The sequence below is a fragment of the Monodelphis domestica genome, chromosome 3 (assembly GCF_027887165.1).
Source record: "Monodelphis domestica isolate mMonDom1 chromosome 3, mMonDom1.pri, whole genome shotgun sequence".
Classification (NCBI taxonomy): domain Eukaryota; kingdom Metazoa; phylum Chordata; class Mammalia; order Didelphimorphia; family Didelphidae; genus Monodelphis; species Monodelphis domestica.
In genome coordinates this window covers 319039380-319053847 of record NC_077229.1, presented here as the reverse complement: position 1 = coordinate 319053847, position 14468 = coordinate 319039380, and the positions used below count along the sequence as shown (strand labels likewise).

The 14468-nt window shown below is 33.4% G+C and overlaps 1 protein-coding gene across 3 annotated transcripts in view; it reads right to left on the bottom strand.

Moving 5' to 3' along the window:
- The window catches only part of C3H8orf34 (chromosome 3 C8orf34 homolog), a 463675-nt gene that overhangs the window by 362874 nt on the left and 86333 nt on the right, over positions 1-14468 (bottom strand). For 2 of the 3 annotated variants that reach the window (XM_007487223.3, XM_056824042.1), the window contains exons 2-4: positions 10633-10780; positions 8099-8230; positions 3600-3728 (exon numbers count right to left, since the gene is read on the bottom strand). In XM_007487223.3, coding sequence (XP_007487285.2) covers positions 3600-3728; positions 8099-8230; positions 10633-10780 — 409 coding nt within the window. The remainder of the gene's footprint in view (positions 1-3599; positions 3729-8098; positions 8231-10632; positions 10781-14468) is intronic. The other variant, XM_056824041.1, reaches the window with a different exon arrangement.

Here is a 14468-nt window from a genome sequence, read left to right as displayed (position 1 = left end):
TCTGGCTTTAGTGAGTTGAGCCTAGAGAAGAGAGATGAACTTGATTTAATTTTTTTTAAAGGGAATTCTGCAAGTGGTCTCAAAGCATTTGGGCTAATTGAGTAGGTGAGAGGTTACAGTCTTTGAGTGGAGATTGGGCAAAATGTGGGATAAATTAAGGAAAGTTTAATAGAGGATCAACTCCAGGAACAGATAATTTAATTGTTCATATTCTACTTCTGAGTTGAAAGAAGAGCAGAGTGAAGGACAATTAAGGAATATCTAAAAGAATTGAGAAAAATCAGGGAACAGAAGAAGAAATAGACACAAGAAGGATGAAGGTAAGATATTAACAAGATGAAGCAATATAAAAGGAAACTGATAGAGATTTACTTGTTTAAAAAATTGGTAACTTTTCCATCCTATAGTTTGTGATGATGAAGAGAAAATCTAGACATAGTCTGACTTGTACCCTATATTTTGAGAAAGGAACTATCACAAGGTTCAGAGAAAAAGACAAATAAAATCCCATGGACTAAAATGCTATGGGGTCAGGGGAAAGGGGGTAGGGTCAGCACAGGAGATGGAAGATGTTCCAAAATGTAATCTTGAAGACGCAAAGAGAAACAATTAGAATGAGGAGGACAGATAGGATTTGCCTAAAAAGATGAATGTGGATGCACAGAGAACTTTGTAAACAACTTAGATTTAAAGAAAATAAATGTGCAGAAGATGGAAGACCATACAACAGAGATAGATGAACAGGGAAAGTTCTATACAATTTGCTAGGAATCCTATAGCTCAGAGGGAGCTAAGGCTGGCAATTGAAGCTAAAGATAACAACAACAACAAAAAAGACTTGTTCATAATAGGAGGAAAGGAAAGATCAGAGACAGAATAAGTCATTTGCCTGGGATGTGTGGGACAATGAAAATTGAAAATGGAGAGAGGCAATTCAAAAAATATTAAGCTGTTATTTTGTTTTTGTTTGCCAAGTAGAATGCTCACTGTAATTGAAACAGAACAACAATGAAGACTATGATAACAATAATAAAACTAACAAGTTGTTGGCATCCATGATGATGATGATGATGACAATAATTATTACATTTATTTAATGCTTTAAGACTTGCAAAACACTTTACATATTTTAAAATATCTCATTTTATTTTCATAGAAAGCTTCTAAGGTAGGTGCTATTTTCCTTATTTATTTAAGTGGAAAATAAGACCAAGAGAGGTCAAGCGACTTGTCCAAAATCACACAAATAGTAAATGTCTGAAATAGAACTTGGCTCTGGTCTTTCTGAATTTAAATCTAATACCTCATCTACTATGCCACCCAGCTGCCACTAATTGGGTAAAAATAAAAAAGCATCTTAATTGCCCTTAATAACTTCAAGTCATTTACGGGCAGGTAGGTGGTATAGTGGATAAAGTGTTGGGCCTAGAGTCAAGAAGTTTCATCTTGCCAAGTTCAAATCTTGATTCAGATACTTAATAGTTGTATGACCCTGAACAAGCTACTTGATCCTATTTTCCCAGTTTCCTAATCCATAAAATAATCTGGAGAAGGAAATGGCAAACCATTCTAATATCTTTCATTGCCAAAAAAATCCCAGATGTAGTCATAATAAGTTGGACAAGAATGAAACAACTAAAGAATAGTTGAGATGAACCACACCCTCAGGTACAAGAAAAAAAAAACACCCTTCTGGTTCTCTTAGAACTGGCAAGTGTGATTACTGGAACACTGCCAGTGAAATTTGAAAGACAATGGAAGAGAAAGATTAGAGAAGGGCAAAAATTGTTCCAATTTTCAAGAAAGGAGAGAGAGAATGGACTCTGAATTTCAGTGGATTTAAATATAATTCCTGAGAAAATTCTAGAAAGAAGCTTAAAGGGACAGCTGGTGAACATTAAGAAATGGCAAATGTTAATTACAAAGAACCAATAATATTTTATCAAGAAGTCATGCCAAACTAACCTCATTTCCTTTTTTATCCAAATTACTAAACTTGTACATGAAAATAATGCTATGGATAGAGTCCATTGATATATTGTGGACAATATGGAGAGGTATAGGCTAGACAATAATTCACATTAATGCATTAACAACTGATTGGATGACCGGGCTAAAAGTGTAGTAATTGTTGAGACAAATAGTAAATTCAGTGCATAGTTTAGATAAGAAATCAGGAAAACCAGAGTTGAAATATAGCCTCAGAATTGACTGCGTGATTTTTGGCAAATCACTTAACCTGTGTTTGCCCAGTTTTTTAACTCTGAAATGAAGATAATAGTATCATCTACCACCTAGGATTGTGAGGATCAAATGAGAATATTTGTAGAGTGCCTTTACAAACCTTAAATGCTATATAAAATGATAGCTGTTGTTGCTATTATTATTATTAACACAATGTCAGTAATGTAATGAGGAACCATTTAGAGGGTATTTCAATGCCCTCATCAAGGATTCCTCTGATTTTATATGTGTGTGTGTATGTGTCTGTGTTTGTGTGTGTATAAAATCGGAGAAATCCTTGATGAGGGCATTGAAATATATATATATATATATATATATATATATATATATATATATAATTTGCATGAAACATTTCTACATATGGTAAAAATAGTATAATAGTAGTTACTGATATTCTCTTAATTGCAAATTTTGCCACTCAATGACGTCAAAGTGTGCCAATGTAAGCATGTTACATGGATAATTTACTAGCTCTTTCTACCTGTGCTCCAAGCATTGTCTTGATAAGAGTACTTGCTCTGAGACAGAATGGCAATGTAATGCCTAGAGAGTCAATCTCAGGGTTAGGAAGAACTGAGTTCAGATCCTAAATTTGATATAAACTGACTGTGAGACCCTGAGCTAGTTATTTATCCTCCCATAGTCTTAGGCAACTCTTTGAGACTAGAATTTGTGAACAATAAGGACTTCTAGATAAGGTTCTGAGTCATGCAGGAAGACTAAGTTCAAATGGAGCTTTAGACGCTTGTTAGCTGGATAACTATGGTAACTAAGTCACTTATCACATTAGCCTCACTCTCCTCATCTTTAAAGGAACTAGAGAAAGAATTGACAAAGCACTCCAGTATCTTTGCCAAAAAAAACCCAAATGGGGTCAAGAAAGAATTGGATAAAACTAAAATGACTGAACAACAACAATTCCCTGATCCTTCCACCAATGAAATCACACTCGTTTTTGTTATAAAGCAGACTGAGAGTCTTACATAACTTCCTAGATACCTTTTGTAAAAAGCTGGGACAAAAAAAAAGTGCATTGCTTGGAGCCCAAAGTTCTGGTCACAAGCCTCTCTAAATTTAGATAAATTGGCTTTTGTACGCAAGACATATGTCTCTTCCTGTACTCATACACTGCAGCTTTGTCCAGCTTTGTAAGAAGTATGAGGGCTTGCAGTCTCCTATATAGCTTTTGAAAATCCATGGTCACCTCCTTGCCAGTTTCACAAATCAGAGTAGGACGTTAGATGAGAAGAAATCATAATTAAGTGGCAGAAATGATTCACTGACAATACAGTGAATGTCTTATGTTTTTGGAAGTGGTCAGAGAATCATATTATAATCAAAATAAATGAACTTACTTCTAGAGAGATTCTCAAGGGCTTTCCCCAGCTTCTTGCTCTCTTGAAGGATGTGATTTAATTCATCAAAGTCATGGCTTTCTGGTTTGATCCGCCAGTTCCACTTAGGATGCTCCACTGACCTTGGCACTAAGTATTTTTAAAAAATTAATATTTAATTGATCATTCTATAAACATGCTATATAATGATACAATAAATTCATCATCATAATTTAAAGTATCTGATCTAATGTGCAACATAAAAAATTGCTGCATTCTGGGATGACGAGATTAAATTGCAGTGGGGGAAAGTCACAAAGACAATTCATATAAGTAAGCTATGTAAGTCAACAAATATTGAGGGATTCATGCCTAGAAGGAAATTCAAATATTGATTAAAATCAATATCTGTATTTAAATGACACAAAAGGGTAAAAATTTTCTTTTATATTCTGTTATTGATTAGTAAGCAGTTTTAAACTTGTTTTCCATTTAAGCCAGTAAAGAATTCTGCATATGTTGATCTTCAATTTGTTAGGTGGGGGTGCATGATGGAGACTGAAAATAAGGATTAAATTTGGTGAGTAAATTCACAAGTCAGATGGTCTGTGCCTCTGGAAATAAATCCTCATGTTACTGTCACTATAAACAATACTAGCTCACCACAGATATCAGTAGGAACATATGTAAGACTAGGTAACTTGGACTTTGACCTAGGGCACTGAAATTCAGAAAGTGCTAGGAATACTTCTTTTCATTCAAGAGAGAGAAACAATTACACTTGGCAATCCATTAGTTTTTAAAAAAAAAGACTTGCTTTGACCTCACCATAGATGAACTCCTTTCCAATTCCATCTACCCCTCTCTCTTCCTTAAGAGCAGTCATCAGTACCACAAGGTTATTGTCTGTCATCTCCCCCAGACAACCATAGGGACACCTCATCCATAGGTCCCTTATCCCAGAATCAAGATCTCTCCCTGCTGTCTTTCCTCCTTACCCACCTCAAGTAAGTTTGTCTTTGCCAGGATGCATTTTGTGGTGTTTGCCTTTGGAACAAGAATCAATAGTCATACCTACAGAAACCAGTAGACTGGTAGAAGAATGGGAAGATACCAATTGGTCTGGCAGTCACAGAAGAAACAATGTTTTGCATCACTGCTCTCATTGCATTGTTAATTTTTTCCAAAATTTCCCTGAATAATATTCCATTTGGCACTACTAAAATATCTAATTTTCTTTCCTAAATTTTTTTCCACAGATGAGAGTTATTTGCAATGTGTAATTAAAGACTTTTTTGAAAGACAAACTTTTAGGAGGCAGCTAGGTCATTCAGTAGATTGAGAGCCATGTCCAGAGACAGGATATCCTGGGTTCAAATCTGGCTTCAAACACTTCCTAGCTGTGTGACCCTGGGCAAGTCACATAACCCCCATTGCCTATCCTTTACCACTCTTCTGCCTTAGAACCAATACACAGTATTGATTCTAAGATGGAAGGTAAACTTTTTTTTAAAGAAAGAAACTTTCCACATGCATAAAGAAGGATGAAGAAACAGAAAGACAAACTTTCCACATGCATAAAGAAGGATTAGTATGTTTTCTAGAACCACATGTCTATTCCAGATTCCCTTAGTATCTTTCTTCATCACTTATAAAGAATAGTTCATGCTATTGTTATGTTCAGTTAGAGACAGAATAAAAGGAAGGAATATTCTGGAATACTGAAATATGGGGGCATATGTATACATGAAGATATAAAAGCATCAGTTAGGATATAAAAATACTGGCTGTTGTGATTAAGAAGAAATTTGCTTCATCATCTGTATTTTTTTCATCTTTCTACTATTTACAACAGGAATACTTGTTAGCCCCATGTAGTCAAAAATATACCTGTCAAAGATATTTCGCATTTCTTTTTAAAAGAAAAATTATCCTTTCCTTTACTTCAGCAGAGGATGGTTATATTTTAGGAAATGTGAGCAGATCTTCTAGGTCAAAGTAGTTTTTATCAATTGGCATATTTTTTTAATACAAGGGACCATAAAGATCCCTAAGAGGCAATGGCAATTCTCAAATAAACAACTTTGCTCAGAAAATTAATAGATACAAGAAACCTTATAGAATAAAAATAAAGCTTATTAAAATGAATTTGAAATATGAAATACTGTCCCTTTTATCTTAACATAGTATCCCTGGTATTTTATGAATTCCACAAATTAAAAAGAAAAAATGACAAAAAATATTTTTAGGACTTTTAATCACCAATATAAAAACAATGTTATCTGCAATCCTTAGATTTAGATTGGACCTACACAGATATTTGTTTTTTCCTTCAAGCTTACAAGTAGGATAATTCGTTCATATCTATTCTTTTAGAAGGAGATCATCTGTACCACTCCGGACATCAACTTTTAGATTTCACTTCCCACTTCCTTTGTAAGCTAAGTGAGGAAAATATTTAAGGCAATTAAAAAAATACAAGACAAAAAGTATTCAGGAACAAGTATTGATGCTATTTGAAAAGATGATCAGGCATGAATTAAGCATAAAATGTTATGCTTGTTTTTATATTCAAAAGAATCAGAGTGATAGGTTCAGAGAAACAATTAAAAAATGGACTAATAAAATGTGTATTCAAGTCAAAAGTGATTGAGGGAATAATATAATTATTAGTAAAGTAATGCTAATAATTAGTATCATACTAACACATGATAATATAATTATTAATGTAATTATTCCAGAAGCATATGAAAACATTTTGGAAAATATATTTTTTAATTTTGATCCATTTTGTAGAACACTACTACCTATTTATTCTTCAAATATTCAAAATGCCTCCATAATTATTGTCTGATCAAATTAGTACTATAAATGTGTTTCATTTTAAAGAACATTTTAATCAGCAGTTCATAAGTGTAATTAATAATAATATTTATATAGTACCTACTATGTGCCAGGCATATCCTCTTCACGATTATCCTGGGAAATAGGTGCTACTATTATTATTACCATTTTTCACATGAGAGAATTGAAGCAAACATAATTTAAGGGACTTGCCCAGGGTCATAGTCAGTAGTCTGTGAGGCCCAATTTGATTCAAGGTCTTCCTGATTCTAGGCATAGTATTTTATTTACTACACCATCTAAATACTCCTAAAACTAAATGTAAAGTCATATGTTAGGGTTCAAAATATAAATATTACTTGAAGAAAATGTGAGCCATGATTTAGGGTGGTTGGGATTTACTATCTCAATATTAATCAACAAGACAACCCAATAAAGCTAATATTAAGTGTTTAGGACTGCTCTATTTTTTCTGATCATTCCCTTTTTTGGAATATTGTATTCAGTTTACGCATCTCATTTATGGAAGGACATTGACAGAGAAGGTAGAGAATATCCAAAGAAAGGTAAATAAAGTTAATGATGTATGATGATTATTTAAAAGATCTAGGGATAATCAGCATGGAAGAGAGAAAATTTAATATGGCATGATATCTGTATTTGAAAAGTGGTCACACAGATGAAGGATTAGCTCTTTGAATTGGAGTGGTCCAAACTAGGATCAAGAAGTAATAAATGAAAAGAGACAAATCTGTACATGATGTCAAGATAAAACTTCCTAACAAATAGAGCTATCTCAAAATGGAATTGATTTCTCCTTAACTGGAGGTTTTCTGTCAAAGGGTATATGAATACTTGTTAAATATTTGTAATAACCCCCACGGATTCGGGTGAAATAGCTTCTGAGGTCCTATACAACTCTGAGATTCTATGATTCAGAATTGTGAAGTATCTTGGCCCAGTTCACAAGGCAATACAACTTTTCTCCAGCATACAGCCCCCATATACTCATCTCAAATGCCTCCCCAAACACCTTATTATCTTTTCCCACACATTTCCAGCCTTCCTTGTTTTCCAGACAATACAGCCAATTTACTAAAAACCAACAAGGTGGAAAGTGTTAAAAAAATTCTTTACTCTCTTTTAATTGGCTAGTACTTTTTTACCAGCCTATAGAAATCTTCACCAAAGTCCCCTTAAAATTAATTTAATTCTAAACAGAGAATTGTGTTTAAGAAAACATTTCTAAATCAGTTTAATTTTTATAAGCATTCATACAATACATTTATATGTAAAAATTTCAATTTAGAAATGCTTTTAATTACATTTTACCATATAAAATTCATGACAACTTAAAAATAAGAAGAATCACTATGTCCATTTTCTAAATGAGAAAGGAGAGTGTTAGAGCCATTAAGAGATTTGTCATGAAATACATAAAAAGCTAATGCATATACATGCCAGACTTTCAGATACATCTTATTCCAAATCCTTTGTTCTTTTCTACCTTTCCAATCTTACTGACATTTACTTGACATTCCAAATGAAGTAGAAAGTTCACTATGATTTATAGCCAGAAATGTAGAGTAAAATAATTTGGCTTAGTTTTTACTTTGTTGTGTATAGTTTAAACTAATATAGGCTTTGAGTAATAATGTGCTAACAAACTTTCTTACATGATTTGGATTCCGGTGATGGTGGAGAAATATTAGACACAGCAAGGTCACTCTTGGACTTCTTTGGCTTCTTTGCATTTACCTGCCAGGGTTTATCATAACTTCTGAAGTCTCTTCTAGTTCCTTTGGGTTCTGTTGAAAGAGAATCCAAATAAAATTGTAGTAAGTCTTTTTGATGCTTGTTAACAAATATGCATATATATACATATATATTTACATACCTCTGTGTGTTTGCATGTATGTGTATACACATAGCTAGTAGGTATACCCAGGAAAAAGTCAAGACCCACCTCACAGATGAAAAAATCATGAAATCAAATAAGAGAAAAAAAAACACACTTTTTTCCTTTTCCTTCCCAACTTGAAAAAATGTATAGACCTAAATTTTATTATAAAATGACCTTCTTCAAAACTATGTGGTATATTTTTCTAAAGATGGGTTATATTATTATTAAATAACAAGAAACCATTAAATTACATTTATATAATATTGTAGTGTCAAGAACTAGAGGGGATCTCAAAATGGTTTATATTAAACACTTTAAGGAATATAGAATTAGAGCTGGAAAATCCTGTTTGTTATTAATTAATGCAACCTCTTCACTTCACATTGATGAAACTGGGACCTATAGAGGCTGAGTGATTTGTCCTTGAGCCTACAGTTAATAAGTAATTGCCCTCACATTCAAACCTAGATGCTATATTTCTGAGTCCTATGTTCTTTCCATTACATTAGAAAGTCTCCTAATATTTTAAACATAAATTTTCTACCCCCAAATAACCATCCGGTTTCTGCTCCAAAGTTTTCAAGTATTAGGAATAATTTTTTCCTGACATATCATGTATCACTTTTGAATATCTCTAATTTTTAGGAAGATCTTCCATATATTGAATGCAACTTTACCTTTTAGAACCATTTGATGAATTTCACATCAAATCTCTAATATGGATTCTCTCCTTAGTGTGCTATGTGCTTCCAAAATCGTGTCTACCTACCTCTTTTTTGTGTTTCTATTAAGGGGAATAAATATTTTAAAATTTAACATTGTTACAATGAGATTACAATAATCACTAGTATAATATTCTTATTAATTTGCCTCTGAACAAAATGGATATATGAACCTAGGGAAGCCTCAATATTCTACACAACTATATAAGAATATGAATTGGAAAAAGATAACAATTTGGATTGGTAGAGGGAGTTCACTCATCTGGGAAATCTCTACCTCAATAAAAAGTAAATTCAGTATTTATCTCTATATCTATCCATATAGTTACCAATGGCATAAATTCTGTGAAGGGACAGATTGTACAAATTAAAACTGGGCAAGATATCCAAAAGTATTAAACCCAGCTCTATTCCAGGAACATAAAGTCTGAAAGTCTTCCTGGTGTCTTAAAGAAAGCTGTGAGTACAGCTCTTCAATTTTCTTTTCCATCTCTACTTGGTAGGAAAAACAGCAATATCTTGGGAATTTCTTTTAGCTATCTAATACTAAGGCAGACCTAGAAGAGAGAAATGAAATGAGGGAGCACAGGAGAAAGGAGTTCTGAAAAAGGTAAAAGTAAAAAAGACTAATTATCACTAAAAAGTTACATGGAAGTTGTATTCAGAGGGAATGGGTTTGAAATATATCCTCGCCTTATAAAGTGGTTGTACTCTGCCCAAAGGGGATAGTTGTTGGGAGAGAGTTAGGGACTAGGGTAATGAAAAGGGAGATTGAACAAGGAAATTATTAAGCCACTAGAAGTGATATTTGAAAGATCATGGAAAACAAAAGACATTCAAATTAAAAAAAAAAAAAGATAACAGAGTCTAAAAACTATAGACCAATGAGCTTGACTTCAATTACTGGGACAACCCTAGAAAGGCTGATTAAAAGATAAGTGGTGAACATCTAGAAAGGAAGACACAGGAGGGTATAACTTTTCTGAAAAAGTATTTACATTGAACCATATTTGTTCATCAATAACTAATTTAATTTTCCCCTTTTTATAGGAAAAAATATGAGAATGGAACTATGAATATATTTACCTACATTTTAACAAAGATTTTGATAAGTCTATTATACTGATCTTATTGGTTACAAATACCATTCACCAAAAGTCCAAGTCTGACTCAAAACTCCAGATATCCATTCAATTGGCAATATGGCAAGTGATCAGCATTTAGGCAGTTCAGCACTAGATAATGGGTTTCCATTCACAGGAAGATTAGGTTATTGGGGAAGGAAATAGAGTTACTGAAATTATTATTATATTAGGTGAGCATTCAGTCACAGAATTAGGAAATTTTATTTTCCGAAAGAACTAAATTTAGAATCAGGAGTCATGATTTCAAGCCCTGGCTCTGCATTTTGTAGAGGGTCAAACCATTTTATTTTTCTGGGTCCAAGTTCCTCATCTAGCAAATGAAGGAGTTGAACTAGAAATCTCAGTCCCATTCAATTCTTAATCTATGATATTTTAATCCCTAATTTATTTTTTGGTTCTAAATTTTATGAAATGAACAGTGATGCCTTTTCTCCATTTACCTGATGTTTCACTTTCTGCCCATAAAGCTGCTGAACCAGACAATGTTCTTTGAAGTTGACTTCGGGGTCCTTGTTTGGACTGTAGATGGTCAATGAGGAATGGGATTGGTTGGTCAGGTGTCTCTGTTATGAGTTTGGTCATCAATTCCTGAAAAAGAAGATAAAAAGTAGCAAAATATTTGTATTTTTTTATCATTGTATTGAAGCAAAAAGTCATTAAGGAATTGACTTGTCTATTTTTAGTTATATAGAATGACATCTCAACATCAAATTAACACTAACCTTTGAAGGGTAGGCAACAGTTTCTCCACAGCTTAACTATGTAAGGTAATAATCACCCCCAGGGCATTTCCTTGGGCCTTAATATCTACTCTCTCTTTTTCCTGTTTATCCCATAAACAAAAGTACATTTCTTAAGTGTCAGAAAGGAGTGGATTAGTCTAGCTGTAATGAAGCTATAGGGGAAGTAAATGAAGAGGAGTTGAGATCTAGGTCAACTTCTTCATTAAAATATGCACTAATTGGGACTTAGAGCTAAGATCCAAATGATGTAGTTAGGCCAATCAGAAGAGAGGCACCTTGCCATATAAAAGATTGACTCAGACCTCACTAAGGATCTTACTGAACAAAGGTAAGCACGATTGACTAAACTTTTGATAATAGAGTATGTGACTATTAATAAACAATTTTATATTTGGAGAAATGATACCATTTTATATATTGGTTAAAATTCTAGAAGTTACAATATTTTTGTGAGTGTGAATTTTGCTATTTTGTCCATCACATTGTCTTGTGACAAGTAGAGACAATACCATTGCCACTTACCAATAATAATAATACTAACAGATCTTCTCTTGTTTTTCTTAAGGTATATGATTAGGAGCAAAGTGAAAGAGATAGTATCTAAGTCACATAGGCCTTTTTCTTTCTCTTTCCCTTTCCTGGCCCCCATAAAGATTATCAACTAATAAGAAAATATAAGACATACACAAATAATTATAGGACAAAAGAATGCAGGAATAGTTCATCTGAGAAGTACAAGCAAAAGTCCAAGGGAAGAAAAGTCATTGTTATCTGAAGAGAAGGGCATATGATTTGTTTTTGTTTAAAAAAAACAACAACAACCTTACCTTCAGTCTTAGAATCACTACTATATATTGATTCTAAGGCAGAAGAGCAGTAAGGGCTGGGCAATGGGGGTTAAATGACTTGCCCAGGGTAATACAGCTAGGAAGTGTCTGAGACCAGATTTGAATCTAGAACTTCCCATCTATAGGCCTGGCTCTCAATCCACTAAGCCACCCAGCTACCCTTGATGATTTGGGTTTTAAAGAATAGTTAGGAATTCAACATGCAGAAGGAGTAGATGGGGAGAAGGAAGCCATTCCAAGTAGAGTTGGCCATTGCTACCTCAGAGTTTGTAAAAAGGAAAAGCAAGAAGTTTATTTTAAGGAATATAAACTAAGTGGATGAGATTAACATGAGATAAAGACTAGGAAAATACAATGATCCTAGGTTGCAAAGATTCTAGAATGCTAGGTAAAGGTGTCTAAAATATATTGGAAAGAAATGGAGACACTGTAAGTTTTTAAGCTCAGAGGCAGCATGAATAGACCCATACATAAAGATCATATCTATGTTCAATGGTTGTGAAGGATAAGAATTTGGAGGGTGGAGTTGGTGAAGTAGTTAGAGAAACTACTATGAAAGCCCAAGTAGATGATAATGAGGTCTTCACTAGAATGTGGCAGGAAGAATAGAGGGGAAGTGGTAGATTTGAGAATTATTTCAGTTAATATCAATAAGACTTTAATTGAATGCACATATGAGAGATAAGGGTGAAGAGTCAAAAATAACACCAAATTCACCTTGGAACCAAGATTCATACTATTGCTACAATTAATAAAAGGAAAGGCAACAGTAATAGTTACTCATTTTTATATAATTCTGCATGATTTCAATGTGCTTTCAGATATGCTGCCTCATTCCTTGTGAGAAAGGGAGGTATGATATATGGTCCAGCTAACTATTTGGAGTCTCTATAACTGAGTTTAAAATTAACTATTTGCTTATTTGTTATAAGAGACATAATTTTAATACTTTACATCATCTGTTTTATGTTTGAAATATGAACTTATTTTCTTGAACTATTTGAAGCTAATGTATATTATATAATCTATTGGAAAGTACAACAATGATTTACAGTATTGTTGCCAGAGAACATCCAGCTACACAGATAAAGAAAAATTGGGTCAGAAAACAACAATTTTATACACAAAGCAAATTCAATACCCAAACTTCACAAGATTCTAGATACTCATATTTTCTTATTTCCCTTCACAACTGGACACACATTTCCTGAACTGAAAAAAAAATAATGGGAAAAGATGAAGGTCATTCTATACTTTATCTTGCCTTCATAATATCAAACCATAGCTATAGTAAATTGTGTTTACCAGTTACTATTTCTGTTGAAATTAAATTTGTGCCAGTAATCTGAGTTGATTGTAACATCTGTTCTTTGGTATATTAAAAAAAAAGATCAAAGCTAAAAAGAAAAACCATATTAAGTCTTATGACCTATAAAATAGTAAATATAGGATCTATAATGGGGGCTTTATTTTATACATATTATTTATTTATTTATACATATTTATTTATATCTACTTATGTGCATGTTGTATTTCCTTTAAGAATGGAAGTCCCCTTCAGAAAAAAATTTTTTTTTGCTTTTTTTTGTAACCTCAGATAAATCTTATCTCTGAGGTCAGCCCTCTTTCTGATCCTACGCAGACTCAGAATAATTGAAATGATATCTATTATTATATTTCAATACGTTCAATAACCTATGATTATCTCCATTTACAGAGCAGAAAACTAAATTCTAACCCCTCCTCTGATACTAGTAGTTGTGTGATCTTAGGCAAGTTACTGTAAACCTCAAAATTTCTCAGACTTATGAATGTTAGGGGTTTCCCCCATTGAAGAATCTTCTACTTAAAAAAATTCCCTAGCAGATAGTGAGAATTCTACTTGAATGTGAGGGCTCCTTGCCTTGGGAATATCCCTACTCCACCCTACTTAGGACTGCTTTAGGACAGAGAGCTTCTTGAGAACAATGAAAAGTGCTTTGATCCATGCTTATGGAAAGGACAGGAAGTTCTTTGAGTCATGACTATTTTAGAATTGATACAATGGGATACTAAGTACCTATAAAGGTGGGGCAACTTGTAAACTACTTAAACCTAAAAGGGTGATAACTTATTCAGAGGTTTTTTCTAATGAAATTTGTCGACAGAGCAGCATTTTTTTCCTGACTTACTAAAGAGATTAAAACTACTCAGCTGTGAATTCAAAATGGGCGGTCCTTTAGAAACATCTACAGTGATTGGTAGATGTAAGGACTTAGGCGAGGTGACAGAGAAGATTTTTCCCTTAAAAATAAGAGTTCAGGGAAGAGCTGGGAAGTCATTCTGAAACATTCAGATTGGAGAGACTCATTCTGAGGAGACTGATTCTGAAACATTCAGATGGAGGAGGGAGCTGGTGAAAGCAGCTGAGATGCTGCTGGCCTGGTGTCATTAGAAATCCTTACTTAGACAGATCTTATGGTGAGTTATAACAAACTGACTGATTTCTCTTTTAAGACTCAGGTCTAGGCCATATTGGCTTTGAGGCCCTTCATACTTATTCCTTTCTTACTCCCTCTCTCTTTCTTTGATTACTCATTGTATTGTTAATTAAAATCTCTATAAAACCCAATTGACTTGGGTATTTGAATAATTGGGAATATTTCCCTGGTGACCACCTTATATTTGATTTTAAACCCAAGACAC